This window comes from Fulmarus glacialis, unplaced genomic scaffold, assembly GCF_000690835.1.
Source record: "Fulmarus glacialis isolate BGI_N327 unplaced genomic scaffold, ASM69083v1 scaffold7252, whole genome shotgun sequence".
Lineage (NCBI taxonomy): Eukaryota > Metazoa > Chordata > Aves > Procellariiformes > Procellariidae > Fulmarus > Fulmarus glacialis.
In genome coordinates this window covers 39,830-59,104 of record NW_009199701.1, presented here as the reverse complement: position 1 = coordinate 59,104, position 19,275 = coordinate 39,830, and the positions used below count along the sequence as shown (strand labels likewise).

The window sequence follows — 19,275 nt, the reverse complement described above, 5'->3', positions numbered from 1 at the left end:
AATACAGAAGCTAAAAACATTGTTCAGAGGGTAACTTTCAGGTAAGCTAATGTTAATTGGCTTACTATCCATTTCAGCGTAGGTTTTGTCTTTTTTTTTTTTATAAGGACTTGAAACTAAGCCTGAAAACCAGCCACTCTTGCTAGAGTGTCTAGCCAAGTGTTGTATCAGTTTATTGGTCTAGCCAAATTGGTATAATTATACCAGATTACTACTAAACTTTCTGTGGTACAAGCCTTTCAATTTCAGTCCTGCTTTGAACTCAAGAGAGACTTCCATCTGCTTGTGCAAATTCATTAAAAATTGAATCCTTAGATCTGATTCTAAATGCTGACATCCCTTATCTGTTCATTCATTTCTTAGTCTCCCACCACCACCACATTCTTCCTCTGGCCCCCGCAACAGTGGGGAAAAATAGCTATAAATATGGATAGGGTCTTTAGGCTTCAGGGTTTTTTTCCAACGTCTGTGCCTGTGGTTAATTAGGATATTCCTCATATCTGTCAAAGTAGGGTTTAATTGCTGTAAATCTTACGCTTCTTATTTTTAACGTTTTTGAACAGCTGTTACAACAATTTTTTTTATTATTATTTTATAGGCAAATTTAGAAAACAAACCAGTAAATGGCCGCAGACCAGAACTCATGGAATGCAGTATATGTGGTCATGGTGAAAAATACAGGGTGAAAACAAACCAAACAGTACCCATTGAAAATGTGCAGTCTAAGGAGAAAGAAAGAATGACAGGCTTAGAAGCAGAGAAGTGGGCACATAACGAGAAGCCATCTTTTGGTGTCCATGTCAACGGAGATATCCATGGAACTGTGACAGGCAACGAACACTTGAAAAATGCTGAAGACCATGAAAGAACAGTCTCTCCCAGTCAGTTAGCTGAGCCCAAAAAATCATTTGCACAGACCATCAAAAATGGCATAAAAACCCTACATTATTCACCACCGGAAGCAGTTGCTTCGCTGAAAAAAGTACCCGTAGAGGAAAGGACAGATTTGACAAGCAACTCCCATATGCAATGGATGAAGGGTACCAATCTGAATAACATAGTAAACACTCTGACAACTGGCATTGGCTGTGTTCACCCAGAAAAACAAGGAAGTGTTTTAATGAAAGAGGAAAACTGCACTTGCAGCATCTTTGAGGATTCTGATAAGTCAGTTTTGCAGACGGGTTCTATTTCAGATCTGCAAGAAAACTTGTGTTGTCCTCCACTGCCTGAAGAGGAAGTGCATGTAGGGAAGGATGGCTTTAAAGTACCTAAGGCAGAGACACAGCATGAGGATTCTTCACTCCAGCCGACTTTCTTGTCCCTGATTAAAAACAGAAATTTAACTGTAGAGCAGGTTGTAGCTATTGAAGCTTTAACACAATTATCCGAAGCCCCTTTAGAAACAACTTCACCAGCTAAAACTGAAAGTACTGAATGTACAGAAGAAACAACTTCCAACTTGCTCTATAGTTATAAAAGGGATATCTCATCCTCCTTCACATCTTCTGCATTAAAAGAAATCAAAGACACTTACTTACAGAATGAGCAACAGCTCTTGGCTTACTGCGCTCACTCGCAGAAGCAGCTCCCTAATAAGGCAGTGTTATACAATGGCCAAAGTTCAATTTCTGAATGGCGCGATAAACCTGCCAATCTGGCTGGTGAGATGTATAAATTACAGTTATCCTCAAGAGATACCAAAACTTTATCTGACTTAACATCTAATGCAAAATCATTTTCGGGATATTCTACCAAGAAAAGTTATAGTCATGATCCAGTCACCGTTGCACGGTATTGCAATGCTTCACATAATGTCCAGCAAACAAGTAACAACTTGGAAACTCTTGGCCAGTTAGAGCAAAAGCCAACCTGTAATGATTTGAACTTGGAAGCTAGTTCTTTGATTAAAGAAGGAGGAATTCACAGCCAGGATGAAGAGGATGTAGCTACACAACTAACTCAACTTGCAGCGCTAATTGAATCAAACCAGGCAAATCCAGAGCAGAAGGATGACATAAAGGCATCACTGCTTAATCTAATATCACACGAGAGGCAGCCAAAATATAACCAAGATGTGTTGCAGAAAAAAGAATCTGTATTTTTTAGGCATAATTATAGTTCCTTACTGTTAAAGCAAAAACAACCAACAAATAAAAAAGGAAATGCTGTACCATGGAAACCAAGACACAAAAAGAAGCCTCAAGAAGCACGCTATCAACAAAATAATCAAAACCAGCTAGAGCTGTTGTCATGCCAGCATAGCGAGTTACAGGACATTTGGATATCATCAAAACTGCACAAGCTTGGTCAAACCATGCCACAGGACTCCAGAATAGCTCCGTCTGAAAAAAAATCTCCAAGAACCAAGGTACAGAGAGCACTGAATCAAAATACTTTATCATCACAAGAAAAAACTAGATTATTTCTCCCGCAAACGCAGATAAAATTCCATAGATGTTTACCTGAGGTACCGCAAGAGAAAAAAAAAGACAGGTGGTTTGGCTGTGAAGTGGTGAATGAGCAAATCAAAACTGCAGGCTCCGGTGACCCACTAGGCATTGATCCACTGAAAAATGAACTTGTTGCACGTAACCAATATAGCGACCTGTCCTCCCGTAATCCTCTGGCTGTTTCACAGTTGAAAACAGCATCCTTATTGAACAGACCAAGTGAAAACCTACAGATGTTTACAGAAAAATGTAATTCTCAGGTACAGCAAACAGCGAATGTCAGTCAGACTCATCCTTTGCCTCAAACTTTTAATCAGTCTAACCTGAGAGCTAACGAAATGCGAAGTGAAGACAAAACCTATATTCAGCAGGGTGCTGTCGAACAAGAAGTAGATCCGAAGTCGCAGGTGCTGCCTGTTCCCTGTGGTGGGGCCCAGGTACCGGGTTCTGTTGAAGCTCTCAGGAATATGGAGTGTGCGGGCGAAGTGACCGTTCTGACGTCAACCAGTTTGGGTACTGACCACCCACAGAGCACAGGCGACTCAGGGTGTTCTCCAGCAAAAAACACGCTCAGCAGTTTCCTTGAATCACCTATGAAGTTTCTTGATACCCCTACAAAAAATTTAATAGATACGCCTACAAAAAAAGGACAATCTGAATTGCCAACTTGTGACTGTGTTGGTAAGTCATTTTGCTAACTTTTTCCTGTACCTTTCAGGTGGAGCTGTGTTCATGTTGCTTCCTTTAACGTGAGGAAGTGCACTTGATACTACTTAGCTGTTGCAAAAGGATCAGTGCTTTGACATTAGGAAATGGGAGGAAATTATTTTTTCCCTTTCTGTAACTTCTGCCTGGTGTTCTTTGGGCCTGCAGAGCACAGCAGAATTGAGTATTTTTGGTATTGCAACTGGCAGGTTTAAATTCTCTACTTAAATTTAAACCCAGGAGGAAAAGGAGTTTTTCTATTTGTTGTTTTCTCATAGCTGACTTGTGCTCTATGTGAATTTATCTGCAGTATATCAGATTCTGATTTTTGTGGTCTAGAGCTAGTTTTTGCCTGAGATGAGCTGGGCAAAAACTTCCCAGTATATTGTCATTGTTGCCTAAATGCTGTTGGGTAAGCGGCAGGGCATAGTTGTGGGCGGGTCTTGTTACTGTCCCTGTTAGCCCTGATGACCGATGTCAGTTTGCCTTGAAGAGTCTGTGTCAAAGGCTACTAGACGCTTCTCATCGCAGAGAGGAGAGGTGAGGTGGAGTTCAGGTGAGAAGGCCACATACGTAATAATTTGCATTGCAGGATGAGATGTCAGACTGAACTCAGTATTGAGGGTTTTGCAAATACAGCTTGATTGATGGTGTTAGACATGCTGTGTTTTCAGACTATCACAGCGCACAGATGGAAAAACAAGTCAGAGGCTTAACAACAAATTGTACACAGGCAGATTGTTTCATCTTTGCTTTAATGTTCTGAATCAACAGAGTGCTAGTTAAGAGGCCTGGATTATGTTTTCTGTTCTGTAGTATATGACTATCAGTTACTTTTTTTTTTCCTCAGTTCTCCTTTGTCTAAAATGAATTAATAATGTTTTCCTACCAACAAGGATATTAGGAAGCTTACTTAGTCAATACATGCCAGCTTCTGTAATGAAAATTTGTAAAGAATGCAAAATATTACTGTAATTAGGATTACTTTAAAACATAAAGAAAAAATACTAGCAGATTAATAGGGGGAAACAAGTATAAAATAATTTTGATGCCTCAGGAAAAAAATCTGTTACACTTTTTATTCATTACATTTCAGGGACAAATTTTATGTATTGTAATTTAATTTGGAAGATGTTTCTGTAAACCATTTCCAAGCTTACTTGTAATGGTGTAAATAAATTTTTTATGTGCCAACTTATTTTTCTCAACCTTACAGAGCAAATTATAGAGAAGGATGAAGGCCCATATTACACGCACCTCGGGACAGGACCAAGTGTTGCTGCTGTGAGAGAAATAATGGAGAACAGGTGAGAAAAATTCAGCGTTTAATGCTCACAGTATTTTTGACTGTCTAAACAGGAAAGAAGAGCTGGGAGAAATCAGGTGCTATGTTTAGCTTTGTTTTTCTAAACTTTTTGCAGTACTCATTTGTAAAGTGTTTTCCTGTTCAGATGTGCATGAGGTGAGCACCAGCATTTCAGTTCCAAACTCATGTGTCTTTTCTGAGCTCTTTGCAACTTTAGGGTTGAATTTCAAGTGCAGCGTGCTTTTAGGTGCCACTGAAGTCAATAGGAATGACAGAGATCAGCAGCTGGCAGGATTAGGTTTTCTAGCGTCCTACATATGAAGAAGCTGTGGCAAACTGGACAGAAGGGTCACATTAGTGACTAAGTGCACTAGAATTTACATGCAGATAACATTTTCTTCCCCAAATAATGCTTCCTTAGTGTCAGAAGCTTGTTATCAGAAGAGAGATGTCAAAAATCACTCTTGCAAATAGGATTTTAAATTTAAAAGTATTTTTTAGTTTTCTTCTGTTCTTAGTAAAGTAAAAGTAAATTTGTTATTCTTGTTTTATTGAAAACGTTTCCTGTTTTAAAGTGGTCTACAGCAGTTTGTTTTACTCATGAACTTTTTTTAATGCAGGTATGGAGCAAAAGGAAGCGCTGTAAGAATAGAGGTAGTGGTTTATACAGGAAAGGAAGGAAAAAGCTCTCAGGGGTGTCCAATTGCCAAGTGGGTAAGTTTTTATGTTACAGCAGTAAAATTGTTTTGTGTGGCTTTTAAATATCAAATGATGTGTAGTCCTTGAGCTTAAATGTAATCTGATCTTTAACGAAGGTCTGGTTCTTCATTTAATTGATCTACAAGTCTGCCTGAATATGAAGCTAAGGAAAACAATTTTTTTTTTTAAATTTATTTACGATGTGGTGCTATATGTTACGCTGTGGTTTGAATGAGTGTGAAAGAGAGGTGCTTAATAGAGCTAGCAGAGATGACCAAATCAAGAGTAAGAAGACCCTGACAGTGTCTGAAAGTTGGAGTGTCTTGTGAAATATGTTATTGGGAAGCGTGAAAGAGAGAAAAGGAGGGATGGTTGCTTGGGAGAGTTGGAAAACTATCCAGTAACATTTTTTTAAAACCCTTCTCAGTTGTATGAACATCTGAAGAAAAGAGTGTGATGGATGAGGAAGTTCAATCTCATATGCCATGGAGTTCATTGCTATTTTTGCGGAACTGAACTCAGTTTTTGGAAATGTAAATGTTGTGGTGATAGTTTTCACCAAAGTCTTGTCTCACGTTGCTTCATAGGAGCCAGGAAATGAGGTAACAGACACAAGCTCCAGGAGAGAGCTTGGAAAGAATTGATTATCCTTAATCTTTGCTGAAACCACCAAGGGAGGTAAAAAGTAGACTGGAAATCTTGTAAACTGAGTTTTGGAAAATAATAAAAGAACTCAGTTGTTAAAAGAAAAAAATTTTATAGCTGTATTTAGGAATTTCAGACTTGATTGAAAAAACGATGAAGATAACTGTACAGTTGGTAGACTAGCGTTTGTAACTACATTACAAAAATAAGGTTATTACATATTGTACGTGAATGGTATTGCATGCTAAACATCTACTGCTTATGTTTGGAACAGTCAAAATGTGTTTTTCATACTCACTACATAAACTATTTTTCAGAAAGGAATACCGTATGTGCATGTTGCTTCAGATAATATTTAATAACAAATCAGCATCCAAGAAAAAAAGATGGTAAAACTAATTTCATAAACAACTGACCCAAAAAGAATGGAATGATTTTTCTTAGTGTTTCAACTAAATAAAACACTCAGTTATAACAGAGGACAGGAGTTAAAAATCTTACCTTAGAAATAGTTGTGAACAGTTGAAAGGAGGAAGGTGTTTAAAACTAACTCTTAACCTTGATTTTTCTGTTGCCAGTATCAACATACTGTCTTTTGTGTAAAACAGACATGATAGATTTTATTGTATATCTTCATGGCTGTAGGTGTCCAACATTGTGTACGATATGACAGTCAGAAAGCACTCGGATGCATATAGAAAAGGCTGTTTTAAGGTATGGGAACCTGCTCTCCAGTTAGTTAGATTTTCACATTTCTATATGTAAAGTGTTTGTGAGAGTAAGCTTTAATGTTCATTTAACTTAAGTTCCAATCTTGTTTTATGCAGCAGTGACTTTTTTGTGTGTGAGTTCAGACCTAAAGAGAATGAATGCTTTTCCAAGTCTGCTGTCTGTTACTGTGTGACTGTTCAATACAAGAGAGGGAAGGAAATCACTGAAATCTCCACTGTAGAACTGTTTCATCCTGTGTGAAATCCACATTTTGGGACTGGTGTTCTTAATGTATTGCATTAACTTCTCATTGGCGATGCTAATTTTAATCCTTATAACAGAGCATATTTGATTTTTGGCTATGTCCAAAGAAACATAATTGTGAAATTTGTTTGAAAGCATATGGAAAAAGTTTGCTGTGCTCTCTGATAATTGCTGTCACAAGGTTCTGCCAGCTGCACAGAGACTTTCACTTACTCATTTACTTATTCATTCCACTTACACTCTAATGAGTCTTGGGACAGACTCATTTCTGCTTTGCAGATGGACAAGCTATTGCCCTTAGGGCTCCTGAGAGACTTGCTGGTGAGAGCACCACCATGGAGCTCTGCTGAAGCAGATACGATAAGAAAAAATCGAATGTATCTGTTGATCATATTGAACTTTTTTTCCCAATTAATTTTCCCTATTTCCACTAGATAATTTTATCCTATTGGTTCATTAGAAACATTTTAAGATTGAAGGAGGCTTTCTAAAATACCTGTGTCCATACATTCTTCCGTTAGTGACTGCATTTCATAATACCGATTCCCTCCGAAATTGTTTTCGCTTAAGTGGCTCCAAACATGTGCCTGGTGTGTTAAACATTTAGTGAGATAGAATCCTTTCCTCAAATGGAGCTGATGTTTTCTTCCTTAGATTTCGGGTTACCATAAACTTGCAGAATCTTTTCTCTTTCAGTCTTCTTTTGAGAAGAAATAAACATCTGTCTCTTCTGTATTTTTTTCATGTATTATATTTTAGGGTGATTCTTTGTTCCTCTGGATGTGGACAAGAATGCCCCCATTAGTTGAACCTAAATATTATCAGTAAATAATACCTAGGGTTTGAAACCTTATGATAGTTGTATGTGTAAGCATTAGACTGACACCCACATGAGCTAAACTGTGTGCAGCGAAGATGAGCTTGCTATTGTTTTCACTACATGCAGCGGCAAGGAGACAGCTTGACCTCTCATTTTTTTGCATCAGAAATTGTATTGTCTCATTTTTATGTCAAAATAGAATTAATAGAGTTTCGCCAGAGATTTCAAATGTGTGGATATCTGTGTAGGTGATAACTGTGTGATTAGAAAATAACTTCCCATTCTGTGATGTATGCCGGGGTAAATGTACTCTTCTTTTTTTTCTGTTTGGATTTCTTTTGCTTTTTTGCTTTGTCCAAGTTCATCATACTACTTCATAGTAAGTTAAAGAAAAAAAACGTTTGAAGTACTGAAATTACTGGCCTGTCATTCTTAGTAGCCCAATCATGTAATAAAGAGTTTCATGTTACTGTTCATCCCCTATAACCAGCCAGTGATAAGTGACTTGACTCACATTGGTCCCATTGTTTTATCAGTGCTTTAGCTGATAACGGATGTGTTGTGGGTTGTTTTTTTCCTGCTGTCAGTATGCCTGATGGTAAATTACAATTACCTCAATTTATGTGAAATGGTTTATGAATTTGTTAGTTTTTCATGAGTAACTCACTGTAGGCATCATCCTGCTGCACTGAAGTCAAAGATACATGTCACTGACCTCAGAGGAGGTCAGCGTCGGGTCCTAATGTGTTCTGGATTAAACCCATTTCCTATGGGTTCCTTGTCCTGGACGTTGACTTGGATTGACTAAGCTATCATTGCTATCTGTTGTTTTTATTCAGAGTTACAATGTAATTTTTAAGGCTCCAGCTCTGAATAAAGACGAGAGATAAGAAGCGATAAAATCGGCCAGGTCAGGGCGGAGGTCCTTCTTGCCGATATCCTGTCTCCAGCGCTGACCGATAGCAGAAAGGTGTAAGAGCAGGGCAGTTGCCTCCCAGAAGACTCGCGTAGTTTCCAGCAATTCATAGCTCTGTGGTTCCCTAAGCTGGAGGCAGTGTCTTTGTGCTCAGTTGCCTTTTGTAAATGTTGTCATCTTTATTTCTCCTTTTCCTTCCTGTTCTCTTATGCTAGGAGTTAAAATGCTGGCATAATGTTTTCAGCCTTGTGCTCTATTCCGCGTAATTCCTAGCAGTTGTTTTTGCTTTTCCTCTGTTGCAGAGCAGTGATTTGGCATTTTCATAGCGCTTTCTATCATTATGCCAGATTCTCATTCCTGCATGGTAATGGCCAACTCAGAGTCCATCTCTATCTAAAAATAGAATTGTTTTCACCATGTGCATTAAATATGCACATCTACAGTGAATTTTATCTGCCATTTTACTGCCCGCACAGCAGTATGAACTGCTCCTTCATTTGTTTGCAGATTGTGCTTGTCTTCACTACTCTGAATTGCTTAGTGTCATCAAGAAATGTTGTCATCCTTTTATTTACCCGTAACAAACATGCTGAAGAGCACAAGCTTGAACAGAGCTCCCATTGGAGACATACCAGCCTTTGTTTCTTGTCTTTTCACCAATTATTCATGTGTGGTCTTTTGATTTGTCCCAAGACACATTAGGGGTTTTTTTTAAGAGCCTTTACTAAGGGGCCTTACTGAATGGCTTTTGGAAATCTAGAAAGACCCGCAGTATGACTGAGCTGTGACTTCACTTCAGAAAAGTTTATTTGACTTCTCCCTGCGCATCACGCTTTCATGTGTGATCACTGCTTTGCCCCACACAGATACCAGGCTAATGTGATCACTGAATCAACATTTCTTCTAGGGTCTTTTTGCAAAGTGGTATCCTCTGGGTAATCTTCAGGCCCTCTGGTACTAATGTATTATAAATTAAGACAACGCACATCACATTTAATACTTCAGTTGTTTCATCCTTGAGTTTCTTTGGTGGATATCATCTGAACTTGGCAAATTGCTACAGTTTGGGGGGGTGGTTGTTTGGTTTTGGGTTTTTTGTCTCTATTGTCCAATAACCACTTTTGTCAGTGCTTTAGCTTCAGAAAAAAATCCTTGGCTGTACCCTGTGAAGGTTTCTGACGTAGGAATCTTCCCAAACTTTTGGTTTGTGAACACAGCAGAAGTGGGTGTTGCATCTTGAGCCTTTTTTTTTTTTTTCCAAATGCTTGGATGATCTGTTGACCCTTCAGATTCTGTTAGCCTGCTGGTGGCCCTAATTTGCTTGAAAATACAGTATTATGGGGCTTTTATGCCTTTTGCAAGTAGTTTCTCAAACTCTTTCATTTCTGTACTGTCTGCCCTTTTGGGGTTTTACATTTATAACTTTACAGATCTTTATTATCTTTTCTGTAGTGTTGGTTGTATATTAGTAGGATATATAAATAATAAAAAAAATAGGGGTGGATAAAAAACCCAATTACAAATACTTCTAAAATACAGTTAAATTTGAAATTGCAAATCTGAAATTACAGTCCTGTACAGACCTGAACCTAGTATTAGCCACTGAAATTAATCAATTTTTTAAAAGTAATGCTTAGATAACTCACTGTTATAACTAAGATTTTATAGATCATTGAACTGATAGGAATTTGTAGCTAAATGCCAGAAACTACAATTTGTTGAATGCTGAATGAGCCTTAATAACAATAGATTCTTCTGCAGATGCAGAGAAGATGATTTTTTTCAGTTTGCTAGTTTAGCTTGAGTTGAGAAAGTGATTGAAATTGGGAATTGAAAAAGCAAGAAAACTGAGAAGTTACTCCAGCTTCTAGGCTCTCTACGTGTAAGTTATTGTTAGTATTAAGAGAGATGTGTAATTTATTGAAGAAAACGAACTGACGAATGAGCAAGGTACTTTGCTCTGCAATGGATGGTCATTATTAATCAATGGAGCTGTCAGAGGACCACTTTATCAGGAAGTCAGGCACCTGTAGGCAGACTCTCCAGTGCTTATTTTATGTGTCCCGCTTGGCAGTGAGATGGTCGGGAGGTCTGGTGTGGCACTGCAATCAGGGGATAGTGAAGCTGTCGTGCTATTTGGAGCATTATAGAATGGAGAATTTTTGACATATGTTTGAAAAGGGCTTTAAAGTAAATTCTCCTGGACTGACTGTCCCCTGGCCACAGGTTTAAGTAGAATGTGCAGCTCCATTCTGCTTTAAACAGCTTACTGTACTTCAAGCTTTTATTTCATTTATTAAACCATCTTTATGATTAAATTACGTTCTCCATAGAAGTCTGGAAGGAAGTTAATTTTGGCAGATGGAGAGGGTGGTTGGTGGGGGTTTTGTTCACCTTTTTGGACAACGTTGTATTAGAGCATCGCTTTCTTGCCATAATGTTGTAATACATTAAGTTAGTGTGTGCAGCAGGTACTATAGCTGTGCAGGCACTATTTTCACTGTTTGCTAGGAGGCATACCTGCTAAATACAGAATTAGAGGAGTTTATTTTGGATGAAAACGTTTGTAACGTTATCCAAAGTAAAGCCGTTCTTTGTTAAGTGCTGCAATGCTTTGAGATTCAAAATTACTAGAAACTTTTACATGGTTTCTGAAGTAAACAAAAGTGTTTTAATATTGTTCATTATGAAGAACTACTCAAATATTTTAATGGAGTAAACATGAAACAAAAAAGCTATGTTAAGGTAAACAAAGTTAAGTATTATAAAAGAGCAAGCATTTAAGTTGCTATTATCACTACTTTAATTAAAACAAATGGGATATCTGAATAAACTGAGAGAATAGACTCTTATTGTCATCCATATCATACAAAGTGCAGTTTACCATTGCCTGCAATATAACAGAAAGGGAAGTTTGAGGGAGTAAGGGGGTTAAGAGGGCACTGGGAATTGAGACTTGAATTTTGTCCTCATTTCTGCAGTATTGTTGCACGATTATAGAAGAATCACTTAACCTATATATACTACGTGTTTGCTCATTTGTAAACCGTACCATACCGCTTCCAGTAGCAACTTGAAAAAGGTGTTTGCGGATAATTGCAGATATCACTCTTCAGTGATACTCCTGTAAAAATAGCAAAGTAACTTCATAGTATTGTGATTGATGGTAAGTGTTCTGTGCTGACTCTTTTGATGTAGTCTGCTAGTACTTTAGAAGAGAGATTTTAGGGAAGTGGAACTTACTTCCGTTTTAATATCTCTTAGACGTGCTGAGAATAAAAGGATATAACATTCTCCAGTAAGAAGAGTGTTTAATGTAGTTTAATGTGTGTGTAGGGGTGAATTAGGAAAAAGGAGGGCAGGCTCACTTCTGTGGCAAACAAGAACATTTCTTCTGCTGTCTGTTACACAGCATTACCTGCTAGAACAGCAGCAGGTTTTAACAGCACCGTGCTCTCACTTTGCGCTGCTGTAGATTATTATGGAATTGCAGCTTCGCAGAGAATCTTGTCCTGTGTGGAGAGGACTCCATACACGGACTCTGCGCAGAGGCAGAATCTGCAGGTTGGAAAACATGGAGCCAAACTGTTCTAAATGCGTTGCCTATTTCAGGAAATTACAGTGAACAGTTAAGCTATGTTCTCACTTTAAAATCAACTACTGATATCCTACAAAGGAGACATAGCTATTTTACTTAAGAAATTCAGAATGGGCTGGAGGGAGTATTGCAGTGGAACCACATGGAGATGAAATAAACCTAAAAAGGACCTTTTTGTTGATTCCATTATTTTTTTCATCCAGTAATTTACAGCAGTGTATTTAACTCGGAATTAAAATTTTGTACTATTTGCTAGTGGTGTCTGGTTTATATCATGTTAAAGTTAATACAACTATTCTGGTGATCCTAAATTGGAATGTAATTTCTCATCCATGTGGTAATTCAGCATCTGGTATGCTGAGCTTCTGCAGTCTGACTCTTAGCTACTTACATAAGTCATGTACGTGCTAATTTAGATAGACTGGCTTATGTTTAAGGAGATAAGTAATTTTTATTCACGGTGTACTTATTCCTTGTTCTAGAGCTCCTGCCAAGGGTTGAGACAGTTGCTTCAACAATCTAAAAGAAATAATTCAAGTAAGTAGAACTCATGCATTTGGACAGCTGAAGCAGGTTTTATTGATAGCATGACTTTACTGATGCTGTTCAATACATTCAGAAATTATTTGAAAAAAGTGGGAGACACTGAGGTGACAAACTGCCGATGATACAAAGTTGTTCAGGATAATGAAGAGGAGGACAGATATCATGAAGAGCAGGAAGGACTTGTGATCCAGAACGAATGGCCACTAAAACGATAGATAAAATTCACTTGATTAAGTACAAAGTTACACAAAAAACAGAGTGTTGTAGTTTCATATACACAGTGATGGACACCCTATCTTGAATACTGTCTGCAGTTCCAGTCCCCCAACGCAAGAAACTGCAGCAGAACTGGGAAGGACAAGTAGAGGTACAGACTCATCAGCCTGGCAGAGAGGGCAGGGGAGAAAGCAGGGCTCTCTAAAGTCTTTGGTGGCATGGAGAGAGCTGAATAGATAAATCTATTATTCGCAGTGTCATCCTATATCAAAACTAGAGGGCACTAGCAGGGGGCGAGCTCAGCACGAAGAAAAGGTAAAGCTTTTTCTTTCACGTAGTCTGGAATTAAGCTTTGCCCAGGAATGTAGTGCATGGTAAAATGCTGCATACATTTCGAAGTGAGAGGACAGATGCACAGAAGGCAAATCCTTCACAAGCTGGGAGAGAGCACGTCCCCCGAGCTGCCAGCAGGTGGCTGGAAGGTGCCTGGCAGTTGTTGAGAAGCGTCTCTGCATCCCAGTGCCTTTCTTACTCATCCCTAGGCAACTCCTCTTAGTCGCTGTCAGGATCAGGGTAAGGCTGGACAGTCCACTCCTCTGACCTTGTCCTGCTCTTGTATTCTTCAATTCTTTAATTCTTAGAATCCCTTTCTGTCTCTTCACCATCCTTGTATGTGAGGGAGTGAAAACCTAACTTTTCCTCTTGTTTATCCCAAAACTTGTTGCTAAATGCTGGAGCAAATTCCGCTGCATATGGCACCTCTTCAGTAAATACACTCTAGTTTTTGGCTCACGCTTTCTGTTAAGAAAATTGTGTAAACTTCTACCTTTGTGACTTGTAGAAACAGAGGTTTAGCTGTGGTATCATGCCATATGATGTGGATTGTATTTCTGTCCTAGCTGTCAGGCTGTGGCTCACGTTGAGGGCTTGCTCGTATTCTCAGATTCTGCCATTTCAGAGTATCTGGGCTTGAATCGTTGTCTTCCTGTAGATGCACACATAAACAAGAACACATGGGTAGCCATAGTAATGCAGAACAGGCATGGTACAGAAAGCAGTAGGGGTGGGTGCCCGACTACAGTGCAGGAGGGATGTACAAAACTTGGTTTTGAAAAGGACCAAATCAGCAACCTACAAGGACGATACTTGTGGTATTGTGTGTCCAAATATGTATGTGCGTAAGAAAGCTATTTGGAAGGAGGTGTGTCCCATTTCGGTTTTTCATTTTGTCCTAGCCATGGTTACGTTGGCGAACAGGTGAGGGAGCGGGTAGCGTGTAACTTCGTGCCCAGTTATTGTGAGTGCAGAACAGGGCTGATAGGTATTGGTCAAGCATTGTGGGGGAGTTTGTCAGGTCTGTTGCTTTCCAGAAGGGCTGCGTTGCAGCTGAAGCAGATTATTCATTGTAAATGTGGGAATCTTTCGATGGATACTCAGTCCTGATGACGGTTATTGCTTGCTAAAATGAGTTCAGGGATAATCTGTCCCTACATACCTGCAAAAAGATGACCATATGACATTTAAGTGTTACATAATACTTTACAAACTTATTACAAGTCTGTTTTGTTGATTATATTATTTTTCTATGTGAGTCACTAAGAAGGTGTGGTTATTTTGTGTGGAAAAGTAATTGCAGGGGAAAAGTTTTTATTCTTCCATTTTAAAAAGCTAGCTTTAAAGTTCCACCACTTAACAAATGTTTATTTTCTCATTCCTTTTAAATGCTTTAGGGACCAAAAATAAACAAACTGAAGTATTAAATTAGTTACGTTATCACTGTTGTTAACTACATCACAGAAATCATGAGTCGTACCCACAACTTTTGGACACAAGATTTGCCGGCTGATTTGTGAATTGTTCATAGTCTGAGGAAACATTTGGGGACTTGCTCTATTTTGTTGCATATTTAACTCAATATTTGGCATCTCAGTGTTTCATAGGTAAACAATAAGTACACTGGGAATTACGTTTGCAAACTTTCAATAGCAATTAAATACACATTTTAAATCATTGCATGAAGAATTGATTAATAAATTGCATTATTATCGTATTCTCTGTGGCTGTGACAGTATACTAATTCCATTTGCCTTACTGAGGCGGACACCGTGTCAAATGCATGCTGAAAAGAAAAGAATAAAGTGAACTAAAGTGTAGGCTGAGATTTTATATATGCTACTTTCCTGATGACATCATTAAGATGGTGTTGCTGTTGTATGAATTCAACAAGCGTGATGTTTCCATAAAGTAAATGGGGGGGAGGGTGCAGCTAGTTAAAACACTGTATGGTTTGGGGATGTTTAAGGATGAAAAGATCTTGGAACCATCCCCAGTAATTTCAAGCTGCAGAAACTGGAATAGAAATAAATAAATAAACTGGAGACAGCTGAAGAGTAATTCAAGAAATGATTGGTCAACTAAAGCCTTACTAGGTCCATTACTTAGAAAAACAGTAAGAAATCTGATCTGTAAGCACATCAGGCAAAATCTTGATAAGCAGTACACAACTTGTAGTTATATTTTGGATTGCACCAATTACTCAGATAATCACAAGTTTAGTAACAAAAGCAAATGCAGTCAGTTTTACTTTTGCTTAATATATATACACACTTATAATACAATATACATATAATCTATTGGAGAGTTCAAAAATTTATTTGGTGTAGTGAGGCACTGGAAAACAAATGACAAGTTGGAAATTAACGGAGTTACCTCAGTGTTAAGGTAACTAAGAAGTCACCAAGTCAAACTGCCACAACTGCAGTGGCAGTTTCTGCCACTAGAAGAATTGTTAAATCGCCAAGAATGACATGATGTTCCTGTTGGCTGGATTTATTCCATAGTTTTCGGTTGCTCTGTTCAAATGTGCTTTTCTGTACATTGAGTGTGGTATTGCTGTGGATTTATTATTGTTGCAAAAGAGAGGCTCTGTTTATTACTGCTCTGAGAACGTCAGCCAGAGCCCTGAAGGGGCATCATCAGGTTATACGGGAAAAGCAACACGGCTCCAGCTCTGTCTGCGCTGTCACTGCCTGCGGGCCTGGAGGAGCCGTGATTGTTTCTGTGCAAGTTGTGCTCTGCTAAGACCATAGCGGTCAGGTGAGAAAAGTGCCTGATCTCTGGTAACAAAAGGACAGGAGCGCTCCAGCTGTAGTAGTCAGACCATGTAAGCTCTTAAAAGCCATAGAAGTTAAATTCAGACAACTAATAAATCCATTAGCTACCTTTGTGGCCTGAAAAATGATGGATTGTAGAATGTTTTGGGGTCCAATAAAAGTATTGCATTCTCTACTGCATGCATAATGAAGCAAATTCCAGCTATGTTTAACTCCAGGGAAGTGTGGTGTTAGTTTAAAGGGAGCTATAAATTTCCTTCCTGTCCATTTGTCATTTTTCTTGGACTTTCCAGTTTAGAACTATTTGAGAACTCAAAAAGGGCAACTAAGAGGTACCAGATTTCTTTATTGAAGTTACAAAGTCTAGAAACCAAAAAAAAAAGAAAAGAGAGTAAAAGTATCACCCTTCATGCCGAGTAACAAAATCGAATTCTTCTCCTTCTGATGTGAAGGAACTGTGCTGCCTCAGGAGTGTAAAACTCACGCTGACATGAATAACCTGTATTGTATATCAGCCATAATAGGTTTTCTGTAAACCTCACTCAAATGTAAATGAGTTGCATTATTTTATTTTCTTTATAAAAAATACTGTACTGGTTGGTCAGTCACAACCAAGACTCCTTTTGAGGAGTGGTCTCTTGCACGCATTTGCTTGTTTTCTCGTTAAGTTTAAGGCTGATTGTAAGACTGTATGATTAACTTTAGAAGGGTGATACTTTCTCTCTTGACACAATTAACTTTAAGCTTGCTTCTTCCTGCTAAGCCTGCACAGATTCTCTTTGAAACTGTTCGTCTATTGAAAACCTTTTAATTTGCAGATTAATTGCAACCGTGCTTTGGTCCTCACTTTTAATGAGTTCAAATAATTTAGATATTCACAGCTGATCAGGCTAGGGGTCACATACGAATGACGGCTGCACGTCTGGCAGCAAAGCAGCTTTGACGTCAGTCCAATAGGGAATCTGAGTGAAAACTCAGATATTTGGAGGTATTCAAAGAGTAAGTGAAACTGCGTTGCCTTCCTGCTTTTATAGTCTGTGACTAGTAACAAGTCTCTGGGAGTTCTGCTGGTGGAGAGGGGGTGTCGGGTGGAAAGCCAGGTGTCCGGCGGCTTGTCCTGAGCAAGTGTATTGCTGCAGAGCTGGCAGAGAACATCCGCAAGGTAAGGGCTCGCCATCAGCACGCAGCGAGGAAGAGAGACTTGCTGGTCCCCATCCTATATACGACAGAGCCGAGGAAGAGGATTTAGCCTCTAGGGCCTGAGAGAGGTCCAGGCCTAATATGTTTGAAGCTTAACGCTGAGGTCTCGACACCTTTGTTGGAGGCCTCGTACAGGCTGTGCTGGCCAAAACACATTTGAAGAATAGATTTATGTTCTTGTATTACCTAGCTTTAATGCATTTTTTTGTCTTCTTACAATGCAACTCCGTTTCAGATTGCGATAAAAACCTAAATATGTGGGAGTAGGACTGTCTAGCTTTTTTCTTGGTTTTTTTTTTTAGTTCAGTGGTGTATTGTACTGTTCCATATTGTGTTAGTCTTTGTGTTTTATGGATAAGGTTGACAAAGATTGCTTTGTATATCATACAGTTTAGTAAAAACTTCAGCGTTCTGCTAAGAACTTTAACGTAGGTTGTCTAGGGATACGTTCTGAAAAATCTCATTGCTTCCTCCGCTAAGAACACAGTTTATTTTCATCGCTTTCTTCTAGTCTTACTTGGCGAGGTGGGAACCGTTTTATGTACTGACATGTAACTGTGGTAACCATCCTAACCCATGTATACGTGTGCTTTTGTGATGTGCTTTTGTGTACCTGCATTCCGGGTTTTGGCAATATGTTTTCAGTATTATTTTCAAGGTAACGGTTAGGTTTGCAGTGGATCTGTTGTCTCGGGATTACGATTTCCTTCTAGTGGTTATTTTCCTCTTAATCCATCTTTAATGTTTGTGTGGAACACCTAAAATATTCCTCCTGCTGTAAAAATGTATTGCTATTTCTTCTACAGGTAAAAAGGCAATGCAAAATCATGTTCTACACCAGAGATCAGTGTGTGATGCTGTTCCAGTCCCGCTTGCTGATGGACGCTCCCTGGGCAGCAGTATTTCTCACTCTTCCAGGCCTTACGTGTCCCAGAGAAGAGTAATGCGTTACGTGTTTCCTACGCTTATCTAAGAATAACCAAAATTATTCTTCCAGGTGATACGAAGAAGTAGCGATGAGGAAAAGTTGCTGTGCTTGGTACGTCAGCGTGCAGGACACCACTGCCAAACCGCCGTCATAGTGATTCTCATACTGGCCTGGGAAGGGATCCCTCATCTCCTGGCTGATACGCTGTACAAAGAACTGACGCAGAGTCTCAGAAAATACGGCTGTCCCCCCAGCCGTAGATGTGCGTTAAATGAAGAGTAAGTTACTTTAATAGTAAATGATTGTTGTGTTGCCTTTTGAATGTTCTGCAATAAATAACTTGAGAATTCAATGGTTCGACTAATAAATATACAAAAGCTCATTTAAAACTACAAACCACTAGGTGTCATTTCAGTATAAAACTTAGTTCCTGGCTTTTCCTGGAGACCAGGCTCTAAGTGATAGTTACAGATGCTACACCCAGGGAGGGGGTGGTTCCTGGCTTTGCGCACGCGCCCAAGGGCAGTCAGCGTGTCCTTTGCACACATGGCCATGCTAAAGAGCTGCTAAGAAGGTGATATGTGACTTCTTTAAATAAGCAGAGATTGAACACTCAAAATTAGCATCTTCCTCTCTATGCCTCTGAGAGGAATTTAGTTTAATTGACTAGATGATATATTGCAACGGAGGCTCTGAAGCAGTGCTGCCTTTGTGCTGATTTTTGTGCAGCCACATTTAACAGACTCTAAAAGCTGTACAGTGATCTGAAGTTAATGCTTGTGTTTTTAAAGGGTTGGGCTGAGTAGAGTTGTTCCACTTTGAAAGTTAGATCAATTTGGACCTAATGGTATTGCCACACATAACAAAATGATGATTGGATTTAGAGGTAATCTTTAGTAGCAGTGGTATTTGGATAAAAATTTTATCCAACTGGAGAAGTCAAAATCAAAGTAGCATGGGTATATTTATATAGCTGTAACTGAGTGTTACACTGTTAGTGTTTCCCAGAAGTGGGACTTTGGGGAGTTGAGACTGTCTTTATTGGGGAAAAAAGTCAGTCCACATGAATATTTCCTTAACAGAAAAGATCTGGTTAAATCATATATTTTATAAATTCCTGTGTTGTTATGCTATGTATTATAAAAGAAATAGCAA

At 38.9% G+C, this 19,275-nt stretch overlaps 1 protein-coding gene across 1 annotated transcript in view; it reads left to right on the top strand.

The window, feature by feature from the left end:
* Positions 1–598: 598 nt before the first annotated feature.
* TET1 (tet methylcytosine dioxygenase 1) overlaps positions 599–19,275 on the top strand; it is a gene marked incomplete at its 5' end in the record, with an annotated part of 38,072 nt that continues 19,395 nt past the window's right edge. The window contains 4 exons of the mRNA XM_009573339.1: positions 599–3,134; positions 4,375–4,465; positions 5,085–5,178; positions 18,190–18,398. Coding sequence (XP_009571634.1) covers positions 599–3,134; positions 4,375–4,465; positions 5,085–5,178; positions 18,190–18,398 — 2,930 coding nt within the window. The remainder of the gene's footprint in view (positions 3,135–4,374; positions 4,466–5,084; positions 5,179–18,189; positions 18,399–19,275) is intronic.